This window comes from Ictalurus furcatus, chromosome 26 (assembly GCF_023375685.1).
Source record: "Ictalurus furcatus strain D&B chromosome 26, Billie_1.0, whole genome shotgun sequence".
NCBI classification, from domain to species: domain Eukaryota; kingdom Metazoa; phylum Chordata; class Actinopteri; order Siluriformes; family Ictaluridae; genus Ictalurus; species Ictalurus furcatus.
In genome coordinates, this window is record NC_071280.1 from 3,122,689 (window position 1) to 3,140,798 (window position 18,110).

General features: G+C 38.7%; 2 protein-coding genes across 5 annotated transcripts; both read left to right on the top strand.

Annotated features, from left to right (window-relative positions):
• Positions 1-1,011: 1,011 nt before the first annotated feature.
• Positions 1,012-6,565, top strand: LOC128601729 (tripartite motif-containing protein 16-like). Of its 4 annotated transcripts, none has more exons than XM_053615057.1 (6): positions 1,012-1,675; positions 2,041-2,136; positions 2,263-2,496; positions 2,686-2,845; positions 3,009-3,113; positions 3,190-6,565. In XM_053615057.1, exons 1-6 carry the CDS (start codon positions 1,079-1,081, stop codon positions 3,738-3,740), a joined length of 1,743 nt encoding a protein of 580 aa, XP_053471032.1. In that variant the 5' UTR covers positions 1,012-1,078; the 3' UTR covers positions 3,741-6,565. The 4 variants fall into 4 exon arrangements, with proteins under 4 accessions (XP_053471032.1, XP_053471034.1, XP_053471035.1 ...); XM_053615059.1 differs by having other exon boundaries at positions 1,013-1,675; positions 3,214-6,565; XM_053615060.1 differs by having other exon boundaries at positions 1,013-1,675; positions 3,054-3,113.
• A 6,803-nt stretch (positions 6,566-13,368) lies between these two features.
• On the top strand, positions 13,369-17,996 carry LOC128601732 (tripartite motif-containing protein 16-like protein). Its single transcript, XM_053615065.1, has 6 exons — positions 13,369-14,070; positions 14,826-14,921; positions 15,068-15,301; positions 15,570-15,729; positions 15,966-16,025; positions 16,574-17,996. Exons 1-6 carry the CDS (start codon positions 13,483-13,485, stop codon positions 17,104-17,106), a joined length of 1,671 nt encoding a protein of 556 aa, XP_053471040.1. The 5' UTR covers positions 13,369-13,482; the 3' UTR covers positions 17,107-17,996.
• The last annotated feature ends 114 nt before the right edge of the window (positions 17,997-18,110 follow it).

An 18,110-nucleotide genomic window follows, 5' to 3' on the forward strand; every position in this document is an offset into this window, starting at 1 on the left:
CTATATAAGGAAAAGAACTGGGAGGGGTTAGTGGAGAAGGTGTGTGTCCGGTTGTTTAACTGGAAATGATTCCTTAGCTATCCTATAGGGGAAGAGTCCTGATAGCTAACAATATTATTGTTTCAGCATTGTGGCATAAAATGGCAAATACTGAATCCTTAAACAGGTGTCATTAAGGATATTCAAAAGCATCTGTTTGATTTTTTTTTGGTTAGTACAGCATTAGATCAGGGCACCAGTGCTGTATTTGCATGTCCATGAAGGCATCCAATGATTAATAGATGTAGGATGCAGAGATGGAAACTCGAGTCTGTGAGTTGGACTCATGAACAACTGATTCAAGACTTGACTTGGACTTGAAGACAGAGACTCGTGAAAAACACTAGTCATTTTGGTTTCATTCCCGATTATGTTCTCTCTTTACTACCCCACTAGACAGCATCAAACACCACATTTTTCTATTCATTCCTCATTCATTCGTTCCCTATTGTACACTTGTATTGTACAATTGTACACTTGTATTGCCAAACCAGAAGGTAAAGGGAAGGATAGTAAAAACAGGAAAAAAAGGACAAAACTAGATGAAATAAAAATACTAATAAATAAATTAAAAAATAGAGCAAACGATGTACATAAATTAAGGACAATATAAATGCATTATATATGGAATAATTGAAAAAATAGGGATAAAATGAATAAAATGACAAAATAAAAATGAATTTACTAACAAAGGTAAGAAAAATATAAATCAAGGCTGAAAGTTTTGTTTGCGGTGTCAGGAGGCAAAAAAGACCAGAAATTTAAAACCCATTCTGTGTGTATTTCATGAAATGAATCCTAATAAGTGTAGCTACATGGGTTATATTTATGCACTGAAGGGAGAGGAAATGGTTAACAGAGGAGTATTCATAACCTCTCTGTGTTTGTGCTCCTCCTCTTTCTCTCTCTCTCTCTCTCTCTCTCTCTCTCTCTCTCTCTCTCACACACACACACAGAAACTGGAAGCCACACCCACTGTTTCCAGAGAAAACGAAACTGATCTCTGAGTGACTCTCTCTCAGCGTGTGAGTGCAGGAAAATGGCAGAATCCAGTATTTTAGATCACTTTTCAGTGGATCAGTTCAGTTGTCCAGTGTGTCTGGATCTCCTGAAGGATCCGGTGGCTATCCCCTGTGGTCACAGTTACTGTAAGGTGTGTATTAATGGCTGCTGGAATCAGGAGGATCAGAAGGGGGTCTACAGCTGTCCTCAGTGCAGAGACACTTTCACTCCGAGGCCTGTTCTACGCAGAAACAACATGCTGGCTGAAGTGGTGGAGAAACTGAAGAAGACTGAAGTCCAAGCTGCTTCTCCTGCTCACTGTTACGCTGGACCTGGAGATGTGGAGTGTGATTTCTGCACTGGGAGGAAACACAAAGCCGTCAAGTCCTGTCTGATGTGTCTGACCTCCTTTTGTGAAACTCATCTGAAACCTCATGCTGAACTTCCTGGTTTGAAAAAGCACACCTTAATCAAAGCCTCCTCAAAGCTCCAAGAGAAGATCTGCTCTCAACATGACAAACTGATCGAGATCTACTGTCGCACTGACCAAATGTGTATTTGTTCTTTGTGCATGTTGGATAATCACAAAGGACACGACGCTGTATCACTTTCAGCAGAGAGAACTGAGAAACAGGTGAGAACTATAAATCTTTTCAGAATGAATTCATCTGAATTTTTTTTCTTATCTAAAATCAGCTGCTTTAGTCAGTTATCAGATTTAAATTGTGATTGTAATGGTTCAGTTCATCAGAATGATTTTAAAATTGTGTATTACATTTCAGTGTGTTGTGTTTACACAAGTGTTAAATGAATTTGTCCTCCTCACCCAGCGTTAGTCATAATCACGACAGAGCAGTCAGTGAACTTTGGAGCAGCTGAACACCAGTTTTACAACTTAAACAATTCCACACAAGACTGTGAACTTTAACCATTTAGCTACCATTAATATTCACCCACACATCATTTATAACCAGCTGAATATAAGTGATTTGTCCTCAGAGTGAGTTAAAGGAGGAGCAGATGAAATCCCAGCAGAGAATCCAGGAGAAGCAGAAGAAGGTGCAGGAGCTGAAATGGACTGTGAACACGATTAAGGTGAGCAGTGATCAGAGACAGAGCTGCTCCTAGAAACACACACAACAGGAACAACCAGTCATCCCGAGTCCCAGTAACAGAGGGAAGTGTGTGTGTATGTGTGTGTGTATGTGTGTGTCCTAACAGTCCCGTGCTCAGACAGCAGTGGAGGACAGTGAGATTATCTTTACTGAGATGATCAGCTCCATGGAGAAAAAGCGCTCTGAGGTGACGGAGCTGATCAGAGCTCAGGAGAAGGCTGAACTGAGTCAAGCTGAACGACTCCTGGAGCAACTGGAGCAGGAGCTCACTGATCTTCAGAGGAGAGTCACTGAGCTGGAGCAGCTTTCACACACACACGATCACATCCACTTCCTCCAGGTAACACTCGCTATAGTGACAAGTCCTATTTACAGTTCTGCAAACAAACATATTACTTTAAATTATTTTTTAAATAGTATCTTGCTTTTGTAAGTAGCTTATTTCACCCACAGTGTGTCTTTGGTCTAATTTCTTCTGAGATCATTTGTTCCTCTCTCATTCCTCACCTTTCTCCTTCTCTCTCTGTAGAGTTTCCAGTCTCTCTGTGACACTTCTGGACGTGAGGATTCACCCAGCAGCACTGTCCATCAACATCTCCCATTTGATGGAGTGAGGTATTCTCTCTCAGATCTGAAGAAGAGACTCGAGGAATTCTGTGAGGAGGAATTCAACAAAATCCCTCCACATGGTAAGAGGAGCTGTTCCTGCTGAAGAAACACCATGATGGACGTCTTTACTCGCTCAGGAAATATTCACAAGATAGACAAAAATGACTAATACTTTTAACTAAAACACTGATTTAAAATGAATACATTCACTATATCACTTTAAACTGTTTCCATCTTTTACAGAAGCTGATGATTCATTTTTATCTTCATCTCTGTTTTGTCTCCAAGCTGCAGCAGTTCAGAAGATTTCACCCTCAGAACCAAAGAGCAGAGAAGATTTTCTGAAATGTACAAAACACACACACACACACACACACACACACACACACACACACACATGACATCCAACAATCACATTTTTTAGTTTTGTTTTTGTCTTTTATTTTAGATTTCTGTTGTCTGACTCTGGATCCCAACACGGCACATCGTAACCTCATTCTGTCTGAGAAGAACAGAGTGGTGAAAGACAGTGGGATACAGCCATACTCTGATCATCCTGAGAGATTTGACAACTATTTCCAGGTGTTGTGTAAGGAGAGTGTGTGTGGACGCTGTTACTGGGAGGTGGAGTGGAGCAGTGTTGGAGGTGTGTCTATCTCAGTCTCATATAAAGACATCAGGAGGAAAGGATTGGGTAATGAGTGTGGGTTTGGACACAACAGTCAGTCCTGGAGTCTGTGGTGTTCTTCATCCTCCCTCTCTTTCTATCACAAGTACATTAAAACTGAGCTCAGAGTTCCATCATCCTCCAGAATAGGAGTGTATGTGGATCACAGTGGAGGAAGTCTGTCCTTCTACAGTGTCTCTGACACGATGAAGCTCTTCCACAGAGTCCACACCACATTCACTCAGCCTCTATATGCTGGGTTTGGGGTTTATGAAGGAACTATGAGATTGTGTGACCCAAAAAAATAGCAGATGAAACATATCTGCTCATATCCTCATTGTTTCTGTATTTGAAACTGTGACTGTAAATAGAAATACAGCCACAGAGATAACTAACGTGAATTTTTAGCCAAGTACAAGCCATGGACCCTAACAAAATTTCATCTCTGAAACATTCAAGAAGAGGAAAGAAGAAAGAAAATAACAATCAATCTGGTATTGATAAGTATACTTTTTATTTTATTTTATTGTATCCACTAACATAAATCAAATGAGTGAAGCATACATAAGTCTAGAGAGGCCTTCTGAAAACAAAGCCAGCTCTCTCTGCAGCCAAGAATTGCATTTATTTCTTGTTTCATCAATAATCAATTCAAAGCTGGAAACACATTTTCCCCTTCCATCTTATATTATATGAATTCCTAAATGTTACTGGATCCTTATGGGAAATGTTACATATGGAGGAGATTGGTTTCTTTAAGAGACATCAATTCAGATATCGGGCTGCCTTGCCTTATTCCTCAAGAAAGCCAAATTGTGGGGAAATACCATATTTCATTTAATTGCCATTTTTATATAAAGCTTGAATCATTTTATAAAAGAACGAGGAAAAGGCAGTTTTTTAAAGTGCTTTCAGAATGAATTTATATTCAACTGAATCAAAAGCCTTACAAAAATCAAGGAGAATTAAACGTTCACTATCGAAACTATCACTATAGTCCAGTCTAGTACAGTCTAATATCATTTCCTATGTTTCTTTGTTCCATAAAGCTAGATTGTGTTTGTCCAGTTAGTCGTGATCAAATCATTAACTCTTTTTAACTTTCCATACTAAAGCTTTTCTGAGGAAAAAACCATCATCTGCAGACAATGCGTTTCTTCTCCAGTGTAAAAATTGTGCATGAAATTCTGTGTTTAAATGACCCCTACTAAGAGGCTCTTAAGTTTTATTAATATCATTAAAATAACTGAAGAAAGTTCTTGTACTTCTGCATCAATTTATTGAATATTTTAACATACAAAAGCACAGAGATCATCTGACACTTCAGTGTAAAAAGCCGCGCTGACAGCGCTCATTGAAGCGGTCAGCAAGAATCACTTCAAGTAGCGCTGGCCACTGAGACTAAATCCTTCATTCCACTGCGCGAGTAACGGCTTTATCTACAGGCCTGAGACTCCAAACGGCTCCAACATGCAGATTCACCTCAAAGAATCGTTTAAGAGAATCGACTCTTTCAAGAACAGTACATCGGCAGTGTCTACACTGGGATTGTGTGCAGTTATAGCTTTAGCACGTTGTCTTTGGTTCTTTTGTGCTTTCTATTTTTTTATTAAAATATTATTTGAGAATGATTTTCTGCTCTTCAACTTGAGAGAACCATGTAAAGAGCAAAGCATTGAACTAAGAGACATGTATATAAGAGACGTGTACTTCCATAATACATCTCGGCAAAAACACAAACAAAATGTTAAAAAAATGTCATTTCAAATTAGCGTTTGCAGTAAATGATTAGAAACTCATTTCCCGCATCTTCTTTAGCCTGTATAACTGTTTAAAGGATTTTTTGTTTCATCTACCATGATCAGGATGTGTTTTCAGCATACATGACTTCTGTTTTCATTTTCCCCTCGGTGCTTGGTTAAGGCAGTGCAGGGCATTCCACCGATAGAGCACAGGCAGGCAGCACAGCCCACCAAGCACCCATGCCAGGTGGGGAACATTAGATTGGCTGAGAACATAGGCATGTCTTTTCCCCCTTTTTTCTTTCGTTGTTTGTTTTTTCACGTTAACTTTGCACTGTATTTTTTCTCAGAAACTAAACAGATTATTTTCCATTTCTATCGCACTTTTGTAAACTTTTGTTACAGCATGCCTCATAAACCACAATCCTTCACATGACTTACAACTTTAGACATGAGTTAAAAATTTGAGAAGGAAAAAATGGCTACTGGAATTATTTACATCTATTTATTATTTCTACCTACTACAGTAACTAGATTTTGAAAGTAATCACTTCATTAAATTTGCATTGAATTATTCCAGTAATTTAAACAACCTGAAACAGTGATTATTGTCGTGGAAAACAAGCTTTTCAGCCTAAGTCAAAAAAAAAAAGAGACGGAGGGTTTGTAGATGTCAAAACCTAAATAAACTTTATTGAAACAATGAAGTGAGACAGGCTGCAGAAGGTCCGAATTATAAATACACAAACATGTCTTTATATATCTCTCTGAAGCAGTAAAATTATCCCTAGGTGGGGCATTCACCTTTCCTTTCTTGAAACAAACCAATCTCCATTGCCTTAACTAATTATTGATATCCATATGATACCTTATATATGTTGCACATGCGTCGTCAGTTGTATTTTCTTTAAAAGTTTTACCAGACCAGGGTTTTTTTGACTTTGTCCCATAATTCACCCTGTAGTCTCAGCCTGGTACTCTTCCTCCTGGAAGTCTTATCTTTTCTTCTGACACTGATTTGCAAGCTTAGAGGGCTTTGTTTGGAAACCCAGTTCTGATATGTGTCTAATTGCTTTTTTATTGCCATATAGTGGAGCTGCTTTAAACAAACACAAGGTTCTTAATTTACTGCCATAGAGTGGAGCTGCTTTAGACAAACACGAGGTTCTTAATTTACACACTTAGAATGTCACTTGTTAGAAAGTGTTTTATAGTTTTAGATTATGCTTGCTGTGTACAGAGGTATGGACTGACACAGAAAACAATTAGGCCTACTGATCAATAAGACACAGAATTCATCTAACTCAATACACACTTAGAATATAACTTGATCAACAAGTGTACTATGGATTTAGATTTTGCCACAAATTATTCTAACTGTTGGCTATACACACCAGATTATAGCTTATTAACATATCCAAACATTTAGTAATCTTTGTAGTTACACACATTGATTACACCTCATACTCGATGCTATATATTTAAATATAATAAACATTGAGTTACTTGAGCTTCTGTTTGTATTTTATATGAAACTTTAAACATACACAACAATTGAAACTGATATCCAGTGTGTAAAGTTTTAAAAGACTGAAAATGTGTTAATCAGTTAATCACCTTCCAGCGCCTGAGATATCACCTGCAGCATGATGGCATCTCTCCAGGTGAGCAGCAACACCGTTGGAATTTTTCTTCTTCTTCAGTGTTGACACAGGTGTACTGTGAAACAGTGCCATATAGTGATATGGTGCTGGGAAAAGTCTCGTTATCAACGACTGTAGTTATACTCTTCAGCCATAACATTAAAACAACCTGCCTAATATTGTGTAAGTCCCCCTTGTGCCGCCAAAGCATCTCTGACCCATCGAGGCATGGACTCCACAAAACCTTTGAAGGTGTGCTGTGGTATTTGGCACCAGGAGTGTAACCTGGCCTGGGCATTCAGGGCTTCAGCCCCGAAGATTTTTTCTTCAGCCCCGAATAATTCTCCACTTGGAGTGGTTTGTCACTACGTAACTGAACGTCAAAGTAAAAGAAGACCTCCTATAATTTATCTTCAAGTGAACAGAGACGAGACTAATCAGACAGGGTTTACAGGAAAATACGTGGAAATACTCATGTCTTATTGGCTCACAGTCAGTGTGAGGAAAAATGTAAACATTTATATATGCCGATTTTTATTTTAGTTGTAAACCTGTAAAGGGGTTGAAACTGAAACAATAAAATCCTCTCGTGCTGAGCAGGAAAACAAGCTGTGTAAATGTCTATATAAGTTATATTATTGAATATGTATAACTTACTTGAACATGACATGAGCAGAGCATAAGGAAAGATAATGTACTCTGCATGGCACTGTAGCAGCTAAACCCATACAATGAGAGGTTAGTTGTGCCTCCCCTTGGTTAGCAATACCAGACTAGCCTAGTCTCGTGTGAGATAACCAAAACGTTTTATATTTTATCGACCTGGTAGTCCTGCAAACAGTAATTACACCCAAGGCAAGTTTGATGATAAACGTTTTGTACAATTTTCAATTAGCCCTTACAAGCAAGAAAAAAAATGCATGCAAACAGTCTATTTAGAAGTTTTTTTGATGGAGAAGAATCTGGGCTCAGTCCCGGATGATTAACAGTTCAGCTACCTCCCCTGTCTGGCACCAAAACATTGACAGCAGATCCTTTAAGTCCTGTAAGTCGTGAGGTGGGCCTCCATGGATCAGATGTATTTCTCCAGCACATCCCACAGATGCTCGATTGGATTGAGATTTGGGGAATTTAGAGGCCAAGTCAACACTGTGAACTCTTTGTCATGTTCCTCAAACCATTCCAGAACAATTTTTGCAGTGTGGCAGGACACATTATCCTGCTGAAAGAGGCCACTGCCATTAGGGAATACCGTTGCCATGAAGTGGTGGAATTGGTCTGCAAAAATGTTTAGGTAGGTGGTGACATCCACTTGAACGTCAGGACCCAAGGTTTCCCCAGCAGAACATTGCCCAGAGCATCACACTGCCTTTGCCAGCTTGCCTTCTTACCATAGTGCATCCTGATGCCATCTCTTCCCCAGGTAAGCGACACACACATCATCCACATGATATAAAAGAAAATGTGATTCATCAGACCAGGCCACCTTCTTCCATGGCTCCTTGGTCCAGTTCTGATGCTCACGTGCCAATTGTAGGCACTTGCACCCGAATTTACCAATTACTTACCATAATAAAAATAAGTTTCGATTCTGTTGCGTTACTTTGCATTAACATCAGTTTTCAGAACGAAAAAAAGTCTAAAAGTCTAAAGCTAACACTTATGTACAGTAATTATTACACTTATTAAATGAACACAGTTATTATTATTCTCATTTAATTCACAGAGGTTTTAGTAGTGCTCACAATCAGTACATTTATTATATTTCTATTTAATTTCTAACTAAAAATCCCAAAGGATTAAGGTGCGATTTGCAATTGATTTTTATTAGAAGTGCTTCTTCCTTCTCCTCTTCTTATTCTTGTATTATATATATATATATATATATATATATATATATATATATATATATATATATATAAAAATATAATGATAATTGCCAACTTGTTTATCCCAGGTTATGATATTATTACAATGTTGTACTATTTATTGCACTAGTCTAAGTGGAGACTAGAGGTGTGCATCAGGACTGGTAGTTGAAGGTTTTTACTTTAATGCAGTAGCGAGAAAGCGGTCAGATATGAAGCTAGCAGAAAACCAAGTACGTTAATATGAACGTTTGTTTAAATTTTTCAAAATAGTAAAGTAAAGTAAATTTGCTAGAAAATAAATTGAAAAGTGTGTATAATTACTGCAGACTATATCTGTGTAACACATGTGTAAGTATTATGGTGTATCATGTACTCACCACGGGCTGACCAGCTTCCCTTGCCCGAAGCAAAGCAACAATCTGTTTGACCTACGCAAACATACACACACACACAAACATACACCCATATACACATATGCACACACATACACACACACTCTCACATGGAGAGAAGCCATTAACGTTTTGTTTGTGTTTTTGTTTGCCGAGATGCATTATGGAAGTACACGTCTCTTATATACGTGTCTCTTAGTTCAATGCTTTGTTCTTTACATGGTTCTCTCAAGTTGAAGAGCAGAAAATCATTTTCAAATAATATTTTAATAAAAAAATAGAAAGCGCAAAAGAACCAAAGACAACATGCTAAAGCTATAACTGCACACAATCCCAGTGTAGACACTGCCGATGTACCGTTCTTGAAAGAGTCGATTCTCTTAAACGATTCTTTGAGGTGAATCTGCATGTTGGAGCTGTTTGGAGTCTCAGGCATGTAGATAAAGCCGTTACTCATACAGTGGAATGAAGGATTCGGCATTTAGTCTCAGTGGCCACCGCGACTTGAAGTGATTCTTGCTGACCGATTCAATGAGCGCTGTCAGTGCTGCTTTTTACACTTGCTGCTTGCAAGGTCTTCCACGGATTACTGTTAAAGATGTCAGTCACATTGTGAGGTTGGCATCTATCACTCCGTCTAGTAAGAAGGAGAACGGCTTTCAATGCTATGTTTCGATTTATATCGACAACTTTGAGGGGAAGAATAAATTACATACAGATTTCATACAAACATATACATCTCACAACAAACATGAAAGAAAACAAAAACTAAACAGAAACATATGTGTATATATGTGAGGTAGGCTATACAATTTAAGCCAGGGGTAAGTTACAACATTTAAGTAAACAAATTATAGTAACTTAATGCCTCATAAGTCTTTTTTGCTTTTTTGTTTTGTTTTGTTCTAAACTATTGGCGTATTGTATAATTTCTATTATACATTGTGCACAAATTGGCTTAGCTTTAGCCCATTTATTGACATGAATGTGATATTTTCCAAGTCAAATAAAAAGCTGTATAAGAAAAAAGACCTTTTGGAATTACATCAAACATTACAATTTGTTTTAATGGTCCAAATAACCTAGAAATGAAGTTAGATACATCTGTCCAATATATTCTTGAATATATGAAAGAAAAGATGAGTTACAGATTCTTTAGCAACACCACAAAATTCACAAGAGTTTTCCATATCCAGGTTAAAATGTTCAGATAACTCCTTGGCAGGGTAAATTATGTGTAATATTTAAAATTAAACCTCTGTAATTTTATTATTCATAACATATTTCTTTGTTATTGACCATACTTTTTTCTACTTAATGTTTTTCAAATTTAGATCACCAGAACATTGTTGAGCACGGCGTGTAATTCTTCTTTCATATATTTTTAATATATCTATTGCTGCATTTATCTTTTACAATATTAATATCACCAAATAAATATCGTATTACTACAAGTGGGAGGTTGTTGGTCTACATTAACAGAGGAATATTCATAATTTCATAGCAATGAAACTTGGGATCGCATCAAAGATAATTGCATAATCTTTTGGTTTCACAGGAATCGTCTGGGTTACGCATGAAACCCTGTTCCCTGAGAAGGGAACGAGATGTTGCGTTTAGCATAACACTATGGGAGTGCCCTTTATTTATTATTTTGGGCGTGAATGAGGAGGAGTGAGGGCGTTCCCTTTGAAAGGGAACATCTGGGTTACGCATGTAACCCTGTTCCCTGAGAAGGAAACGAGACGTTGCGTAGCTTTGTCATACTGGGATAGGCCTGTGAATTGCATCTCGCTGAAGATAATAGAGGCTGACGACGCAGTTCACAGGTGCCATATATATATATCACGCGACACACTTAATTGCCAAGTCACCTGATCACGGCAGGCCTATAAATAGGTATGATTTTACACAAGCTTCAGATGCCGGTTGCGCGCAAGGGAGCTCCCATAGTGTTATGCTAAACGCAACGTGGAATTCCCTTTTGAAAGGAAAGTACATTTTTTTTAAAGAATTCTGAGTATGATAAAAGCTGACCTTGTTTATTGCATAACTGACTAACAGTGAGTTCTACCATGTCTGATTGAAGATTGATCTTTTTTTTAATCCACGATATCTCTATTATCCCATACAAAATACCAATGTGGTGAAAAGTTGTGTTTATATAAAGTTGCAATCAAATTTTTTCAACCCCCATTGCAAATCAGGTTTATTGTCCAAATGTACAGACTTTCAGCTGATTGCAATGAACAAATCAAACAAAAGCAATTGAAATAGTTCAACACAACGAATGCTTCAAATGGTTTCCCCAAATTTAACTGAAAATGCAACTTATAATGAATTCTCCAGTTTCAAAATGATTCAATCTCTTCATGGCAAGCATCTTTAGTACTTAGTAGAGCATGCTTTTGCTGTTATGACCTTTTGCGAACGAGATGCATAGCCAGACACCAGCTTCTAGCAGCGTTCCTGAAGAATCTTAGCCCATTCCTCATGAGCAAGTTCAGTAATATTCTTAGGTTTGTGTGCTGCATCCACAGTTTTCAAATACCACCAGAGATTGTCTATGGGGTTCAAGTCAGGTGACTGTGATGGCCCTGTAGAATCTTCCAGGACTTCTTCTGCAAGCAAACCTTGGTGGAATTTGAAGTATGCTTGGGATCATTGTCCTGTACAGGACAGTACAGTAAAGATAAATTATACACTTATACTTATGGTTCTGAGATCCTACAGCACAGCACAATACTGTTCATAAAACATACATCTAAATACGGGCAGTGGTAGCTCAGTGGTTAAGGTGTTTGTCTACTGCTCAGAAGGTCAGGAGTTCAAAACCCCAGCACCACCAAGCTACCACTGTTGGGCCCTTGAGCAAGGCCCTTAACCTTCAGTTGCTCAGATGTATGAATGAGATAAATATAAGTCGCTCTGGATAAGTGTGTCTGACAAATACCATAAATGTAAAATATCTGTTATTTCTTACTGATGCTCCATTTCCTCCTCCTTTTTTTTGCAGTCAGTTTGCTCGCCTGACACTTTTAACTAAAATACTGATAACAACCTGATGATTTTTCTCTCCCCAGTTCAGATCATTTCACTACCAGAGCCACAGAGCAGAGAAGATTTTCTGAAATGTATGTCTAACACACACACACACACACACACACACACACACACACGCACAGCTTCATTTCAATAAGTAATATTTTCTTCAAAAACAGCTTATAGAATCAGAATCAGTATAATTTTATTCACCATATACATTTACATTTACATGTAAATTTACATTCACTACACTTATGCTTAAAAATGTGAATGAAATAAGGTTTATTTTTGTAAGAAATTCACACATTTAATTACTGCCTGGCCACCTCTTCTCTATTTAATTCGGAGGCATTTCCCCCTCAGATATCAGTGCACACACTCACTCTTCGCATGAATATACAGTCAGAAAGAAGAAAGTCTTGGCTTCCAAATAAATAATAAATGGCGCACTTATATAGCACTTTTATCCAAAGCGCTTTACACCGTGTCTCATTCACCCATTCACACACACACACACACCAACGGTAGCAGAGCTGTCATGCAAGGCACTAGCTTGTCATCAGGAGCAACTTGGGGTTCAGTGTCTTGCCCAAGCACACTTTGGCTTGTGGGGTCACGTGGGCCGGGAATCGAACCGCCAACCCTACGATTAATGGACAACCCGCTCTACCACCTGATCCACAGCCGCCCAGCTTCCAAATGATGTCTTTTTTTAATCACGAAATTCCAACATTAAATGTTGTTTTGATGCTTTTTTTGTGGTGCATGAGTGTCGTAGTACACGTGCTGACTCAAAAATTGGCCACAAGAAGCGCGAGTAAATAGATCATCTCCTTGTCTTAAATACACATTTTATCGAAAAATAAACATGAATGAACATCAGACTGTGTGTTAAAAAATAGAGTACCGCTTGCTGAAATTCATCATCCCTCATGTAATGACCCGATCCATGTTTTAACTGCAGGAATAGCTTGCAACATTCTTTCAGGTTGAATATAATTTTAACGTCACTAGGAATAAGTTGTTAAGTTATAACAATTGTGTTTTATTAACAGGGCTGAAAGTTTTGTTTGAGGTGTCAGGAGGCAAAAAAGACCAGAAATTTAAAACCCATTCTGTGTGTATTTCATTAAATGAATCATAATAAGTGTAGCTACATGGGTTATATTTATGCACTGAAGGGAGATGAAATGGTTAACAGAGGAGTATTCTTAACCTCTCTGTGTTTGTGCTCCTCCTTCTCTCTCTCTCTCTCTCTCTCTCTCTCTCACACACACACACACACACACAGTGACTCCTCATTTCAGAGAAAACGAAACTGATCTCTCTCTCTCTTGCAGTGTGTGAGTTCAGGAAAATGGCCGAATCCAGTATTTTAGATCACTTTTCAGTGGATCAGTTCAGCTGTCCAGTGTGTCTGGATCTCCTGAAGGTTCCGGTGACTATCCCTTGTGGTCACAGTTACTGTAAGGTGTGTATTAATGGCTGCTGGAATCAGGAGGATCAGAAGGGGGTCTACAGCTGTCCTCAGTGCAGAGACACTTTCACTCCGAGGCCTGTTCTACACAGAAACAACATGCTGGCTGAAGTGGTGGAGAAACTGAAGAAGACTGAAGTCCAAGCTGCTTCTCCTGCTCACTGTTACGCTGGACCTGGAGATGTGGAGTGTGATTTCTGCACCGGGAGGAAACACAAAGCCATCAAGTCCTGTCTGATGTGTCTGGCTTCCTTTTGTGAAACTCATCTGAAACCTCACTATGAAGTCTCTTCGTGGAAAAAGCACACGTTGGTCAAAGCCTCAAAACAGCTACAAGAGAAGATCTGCTCTGAACATAAGCTGATTGAGATCTACTGTCGTACTGATCAAACCTTCATCTGTTATTTGTGTACGATGGATAATCACAAAGGACACGTCACAGTCGCAGCAGAAAGAGCTGAGAAACAGGTGAGAATGAGAAAGCGTTCCAAAATTAAATAATCATAATTATATTTTCCCATCTCTAATCAGGTGCTTTAGTCAGTTATATGATTTAAACTTTAATTTCAATTTGTGTATCAATCAGAAGGATTCTGTAAAGGATTATTAAAATTGTATGTGTTCTGGTTAACAGAGTGTTAAATTTATCCTCAGTGATAGTCGTAATCTGGTCAGACCAGTTAGTGAACATTTCAACCAACACCCAACTTTGACAGGGTGAGGAAGTTAAACAAACACACACACACACACACACACACACTCTCTCTCTCTCTCTACACACACACATTCTCTTCTGTTCTGTTCAATAGTCTGTTCTTTTGTTCTCTGTTGTCTTGTTTAAATGCAGATGCTGACAAGTTTGTCTTCTTAACATGTTTATATTTTGAGGTGTGTGAGATTTTGTGTTGAAAATGGCAGGTTGTGTGTTATTGCACCCATCACAGGACTGGGATATGCTGCTTCATTTTCAACCCAGGTTTTATATCATATAAACAGAACAGACAGACTTTCAAGGAGAGATGTGACTTACAGTTCTCCATGTAGTCTGAGATTCAGGATTTTTCCTTTGTTTTAATCAGATCCCAAGTAACTAGTAACTTACACTACTTGAGTCGTCTTCTCATTGGCTTCTTTATTACTCTTACTCAAGTCATTATTAACATCATTACTTTTACTGTTACTTGAGTTATTAAAAAGCTGAATGTTAGTGATTTTGTCCTCAGAGTGAGTTAAAGGAGGAGCTGATGAAAGCCCAGCAGAGAATCCAGGAAAAGCAGAAAAAGGTGCAGGAGCTGAAACAGACTGTGAACATGATTAAGGTGAGCAGTGAGCAGAGACAGAGCTGCTGCTAGAAACACACACAACATGAACAACCAGTCATCCAGAGTCCCAGTAACAGAGGGAAGTGTGTGTGTGTGTGTGTGTGTGTGTGTGTGTGTGTGTGTGTGTGTGTGTGTCCTAACAGTCCCGTGCTCAGACAGCAGTGGAGGACAGTGAGATTATCTTTACTGAGATGATCAGCTCCATGGAGAAAAAGCGCTCGGAGGTGACGGAGCTGATCAGAGCTCAGGAGAAGGCTGAACTGAGTCGAGCTGAACGACTCCTGGAGCAACTGGAGCAGGAGATCACTGATCTTCAGAGGAGAGTCACTGAGCTGGAGCAGCTTTCACACACACAAGATCACATCCACTTCCTCCAGGTAACACTCGCTGTAGTGACGAATCCTATTAGTCCTATAAATTAGTTGCCATTCAAAATGACTTAATGTACATCATGACAGCAATGTTTTGAAACCTTCACAACAGTTCCAGCTTTACCTCGGAGTGTAGATTATTAGTGTTAGATAATCCGGGTTTACAGTTCAGCAAACAAACGCTAACATTAAAAAACAGTATCATGTTTTAATATTACATAGTAATGCAGCTGACAATACCTTCTCCTCCTCTGTTCTGTTTTTCTCTCTGTAGAGTTTCCGGTCTCTCTGTGTCTCTTCTGGACATGAGGATTCACCCAGCATCACCGTCCATCAACATCTCTCATTTGATGGATTGAGGAATTCTCTCTCAGATCTGAAGAAGAGACTCGAGGAATTCTGTGAGGAGGAATTCAACAAAATCCCTCCACATGGTAAGAGGAGCTGTTCCTGCGGGAGAAACACCATGATGGACGTCTTTACTCGCTCTGTGAAGTGTTATTTCTTAGCACTGCTCCTGCTTTCTGTTCTGCAGACAGTTTACTCACCTGACACGTTTAACTAAAATACTGATTTAAAATGAATAAACTGACTGTATCACTTTCAACTGTTTCCATCTTTTACAACCTGATGATGCTTTTTGTCTTCATTTCCATTTTTCTCTCCACAGCTGCAGCAGTTCAGATCATTTCACCATCAGAGCCACAGAGCAGAGAAGATTTTCTGACATGTACGTCTTACACACACACACACACACACACACACACACAGACACACACCACACACCACATACATACAGACACACACACCACACACACCAAATACACACCTCACACACACACCACATACATACACACACCACACACACCACATTCACACACCACACAAACACACCCCTCACCCCCCCACACACACACCAACATACACCCGCCCAACATACCGCACACACACACACACCAACATACCACACACATGCACACACACAGATGCAGACACGCACATACACACACCACACACACATACACACACCAACACCAACATACCACAGACACGCGCGCGCGCACGCACACACATACATACACACATACACACACCAACACCAACATACCACAGACATGCGCGCGCACACACACACACATACATACACACATACACACACCAACATACCACACTACATACACACACACAGACACATGTCTCACTCTTCACATAAATATATTCTGTGAATGAAACCCAACATGTTCACATTGTTCAGTTTGTTTTTCTCTTTTCTTTTAGATTTCTGTTATCTGACTCTGGATCCCGACACGGCACATCGTAACCTCATTCTGTCTGAGAAGAACAGAGCGGTGACATTCAGTGAGAGAGAGCAGCAGTACTCTGATCATCCAGAGAGATTTGACACCTGGCCTCAGGTGTTGTGTAAGGAGAGTGTATGTGGACGCTGTTACTGGGAGGTGGAGTGGAGCGGTGATGGTGTGTACATCTCAGTCTCATATAAAGACATCAGGAGGAAAGCATGGAGTAATGAGTGTGGGTTAGGACTCAACAATCAGTCCTGGAGTCTGCGGTGTTCTTCTTCTTCTTCTCTCTCTTTCTGTCACAACAACATTAAGACTGATCTCAGAGTTCCATCATCCTCCAGAATAGGAGTGTATGTGGATCACAGTGCAGGAAGCCTGTCCTTCTACAGCATCTCTGACACGATGAGACTCCTCCACAGAGTCCACACCACATTCACTCAGCCTCTATATGCTGGGTTTAGGCTCTACTGGTTTGGTTCTCCTGTGAGATTGTGTGATCCAAAATAAAGTGTGTAGTGTTTTATGTAAAATTCCTGCACGTTGACACATTGTTGCAGTCATCTGTCTTACTAGCACACAATTCAGCTGCACAAAAACAGCCATTTTAATGTATTAATTAAAACAGATTTTACAATAATTAAAAAGGAAATGTTAAAAATTAACTGTCAGAAAAGAAACTTTCAAAAAATTGAAGAAGAAAATGATCAAATGATATCTCGTGACCTTAGGATTATAAATTTATATCTGTTTGTTTCATAGTAAGCAACCTCCCATTAAATAACTAATAAACAGTAATAAAGCCAGTACAGAACATTTTAAACCTGTTAAGGTCACACTATATAAAAATAAAATATAATCTTTTGAAGGAATTTTATTTTTCTGGTTGTATTCGAAGATGTAAAGTATACATTCATTCTGATTAAAATCTGAAGTTGTTTCTAAACCCTGAAATTTCATTGTAAAACATTTAACACTATTTAAAATCCATTAGAACATACAGTACATGCTTGGTTAAGGCTGCCTATGTTGTGTTCATCCCATATTCAGCCTGGATGATGACTGGCCGGCAGATAGAACCTCATAAATCCAAGTTTATCTCTGGGTTTGGAATTTGTATTAAAATATTACAATTAAAGCTCAAAAATAATTTTTGGCTCAATTTTTTAAGCCAAATCACTTTCAATGTATATTTTCAAATTATTTCATCTATTATTTCAACTACAGTGTCTTCAGTGTGGTGTTTGAGACATATCTTTTACTGTTCTAATATATTGTGTGTGTGTGTGGATAATGATGATAAATATGTCTCTGTTAACTGTATCTGTCTGTGGTCTGACTCCTGATTTGGAATTTTGAACATGATTGTTCATTTTCAATAAAATAAAGCAATAAATCCATTACAGTTCTCTATTCTGATTGGTCAGAAGGTGTTGATTAGTTTTCTCTAACAGCAGCTCTGACAATAGTGCATGATTATATTAATGCGCGCGTTCTAATACGTTATCGTTTCT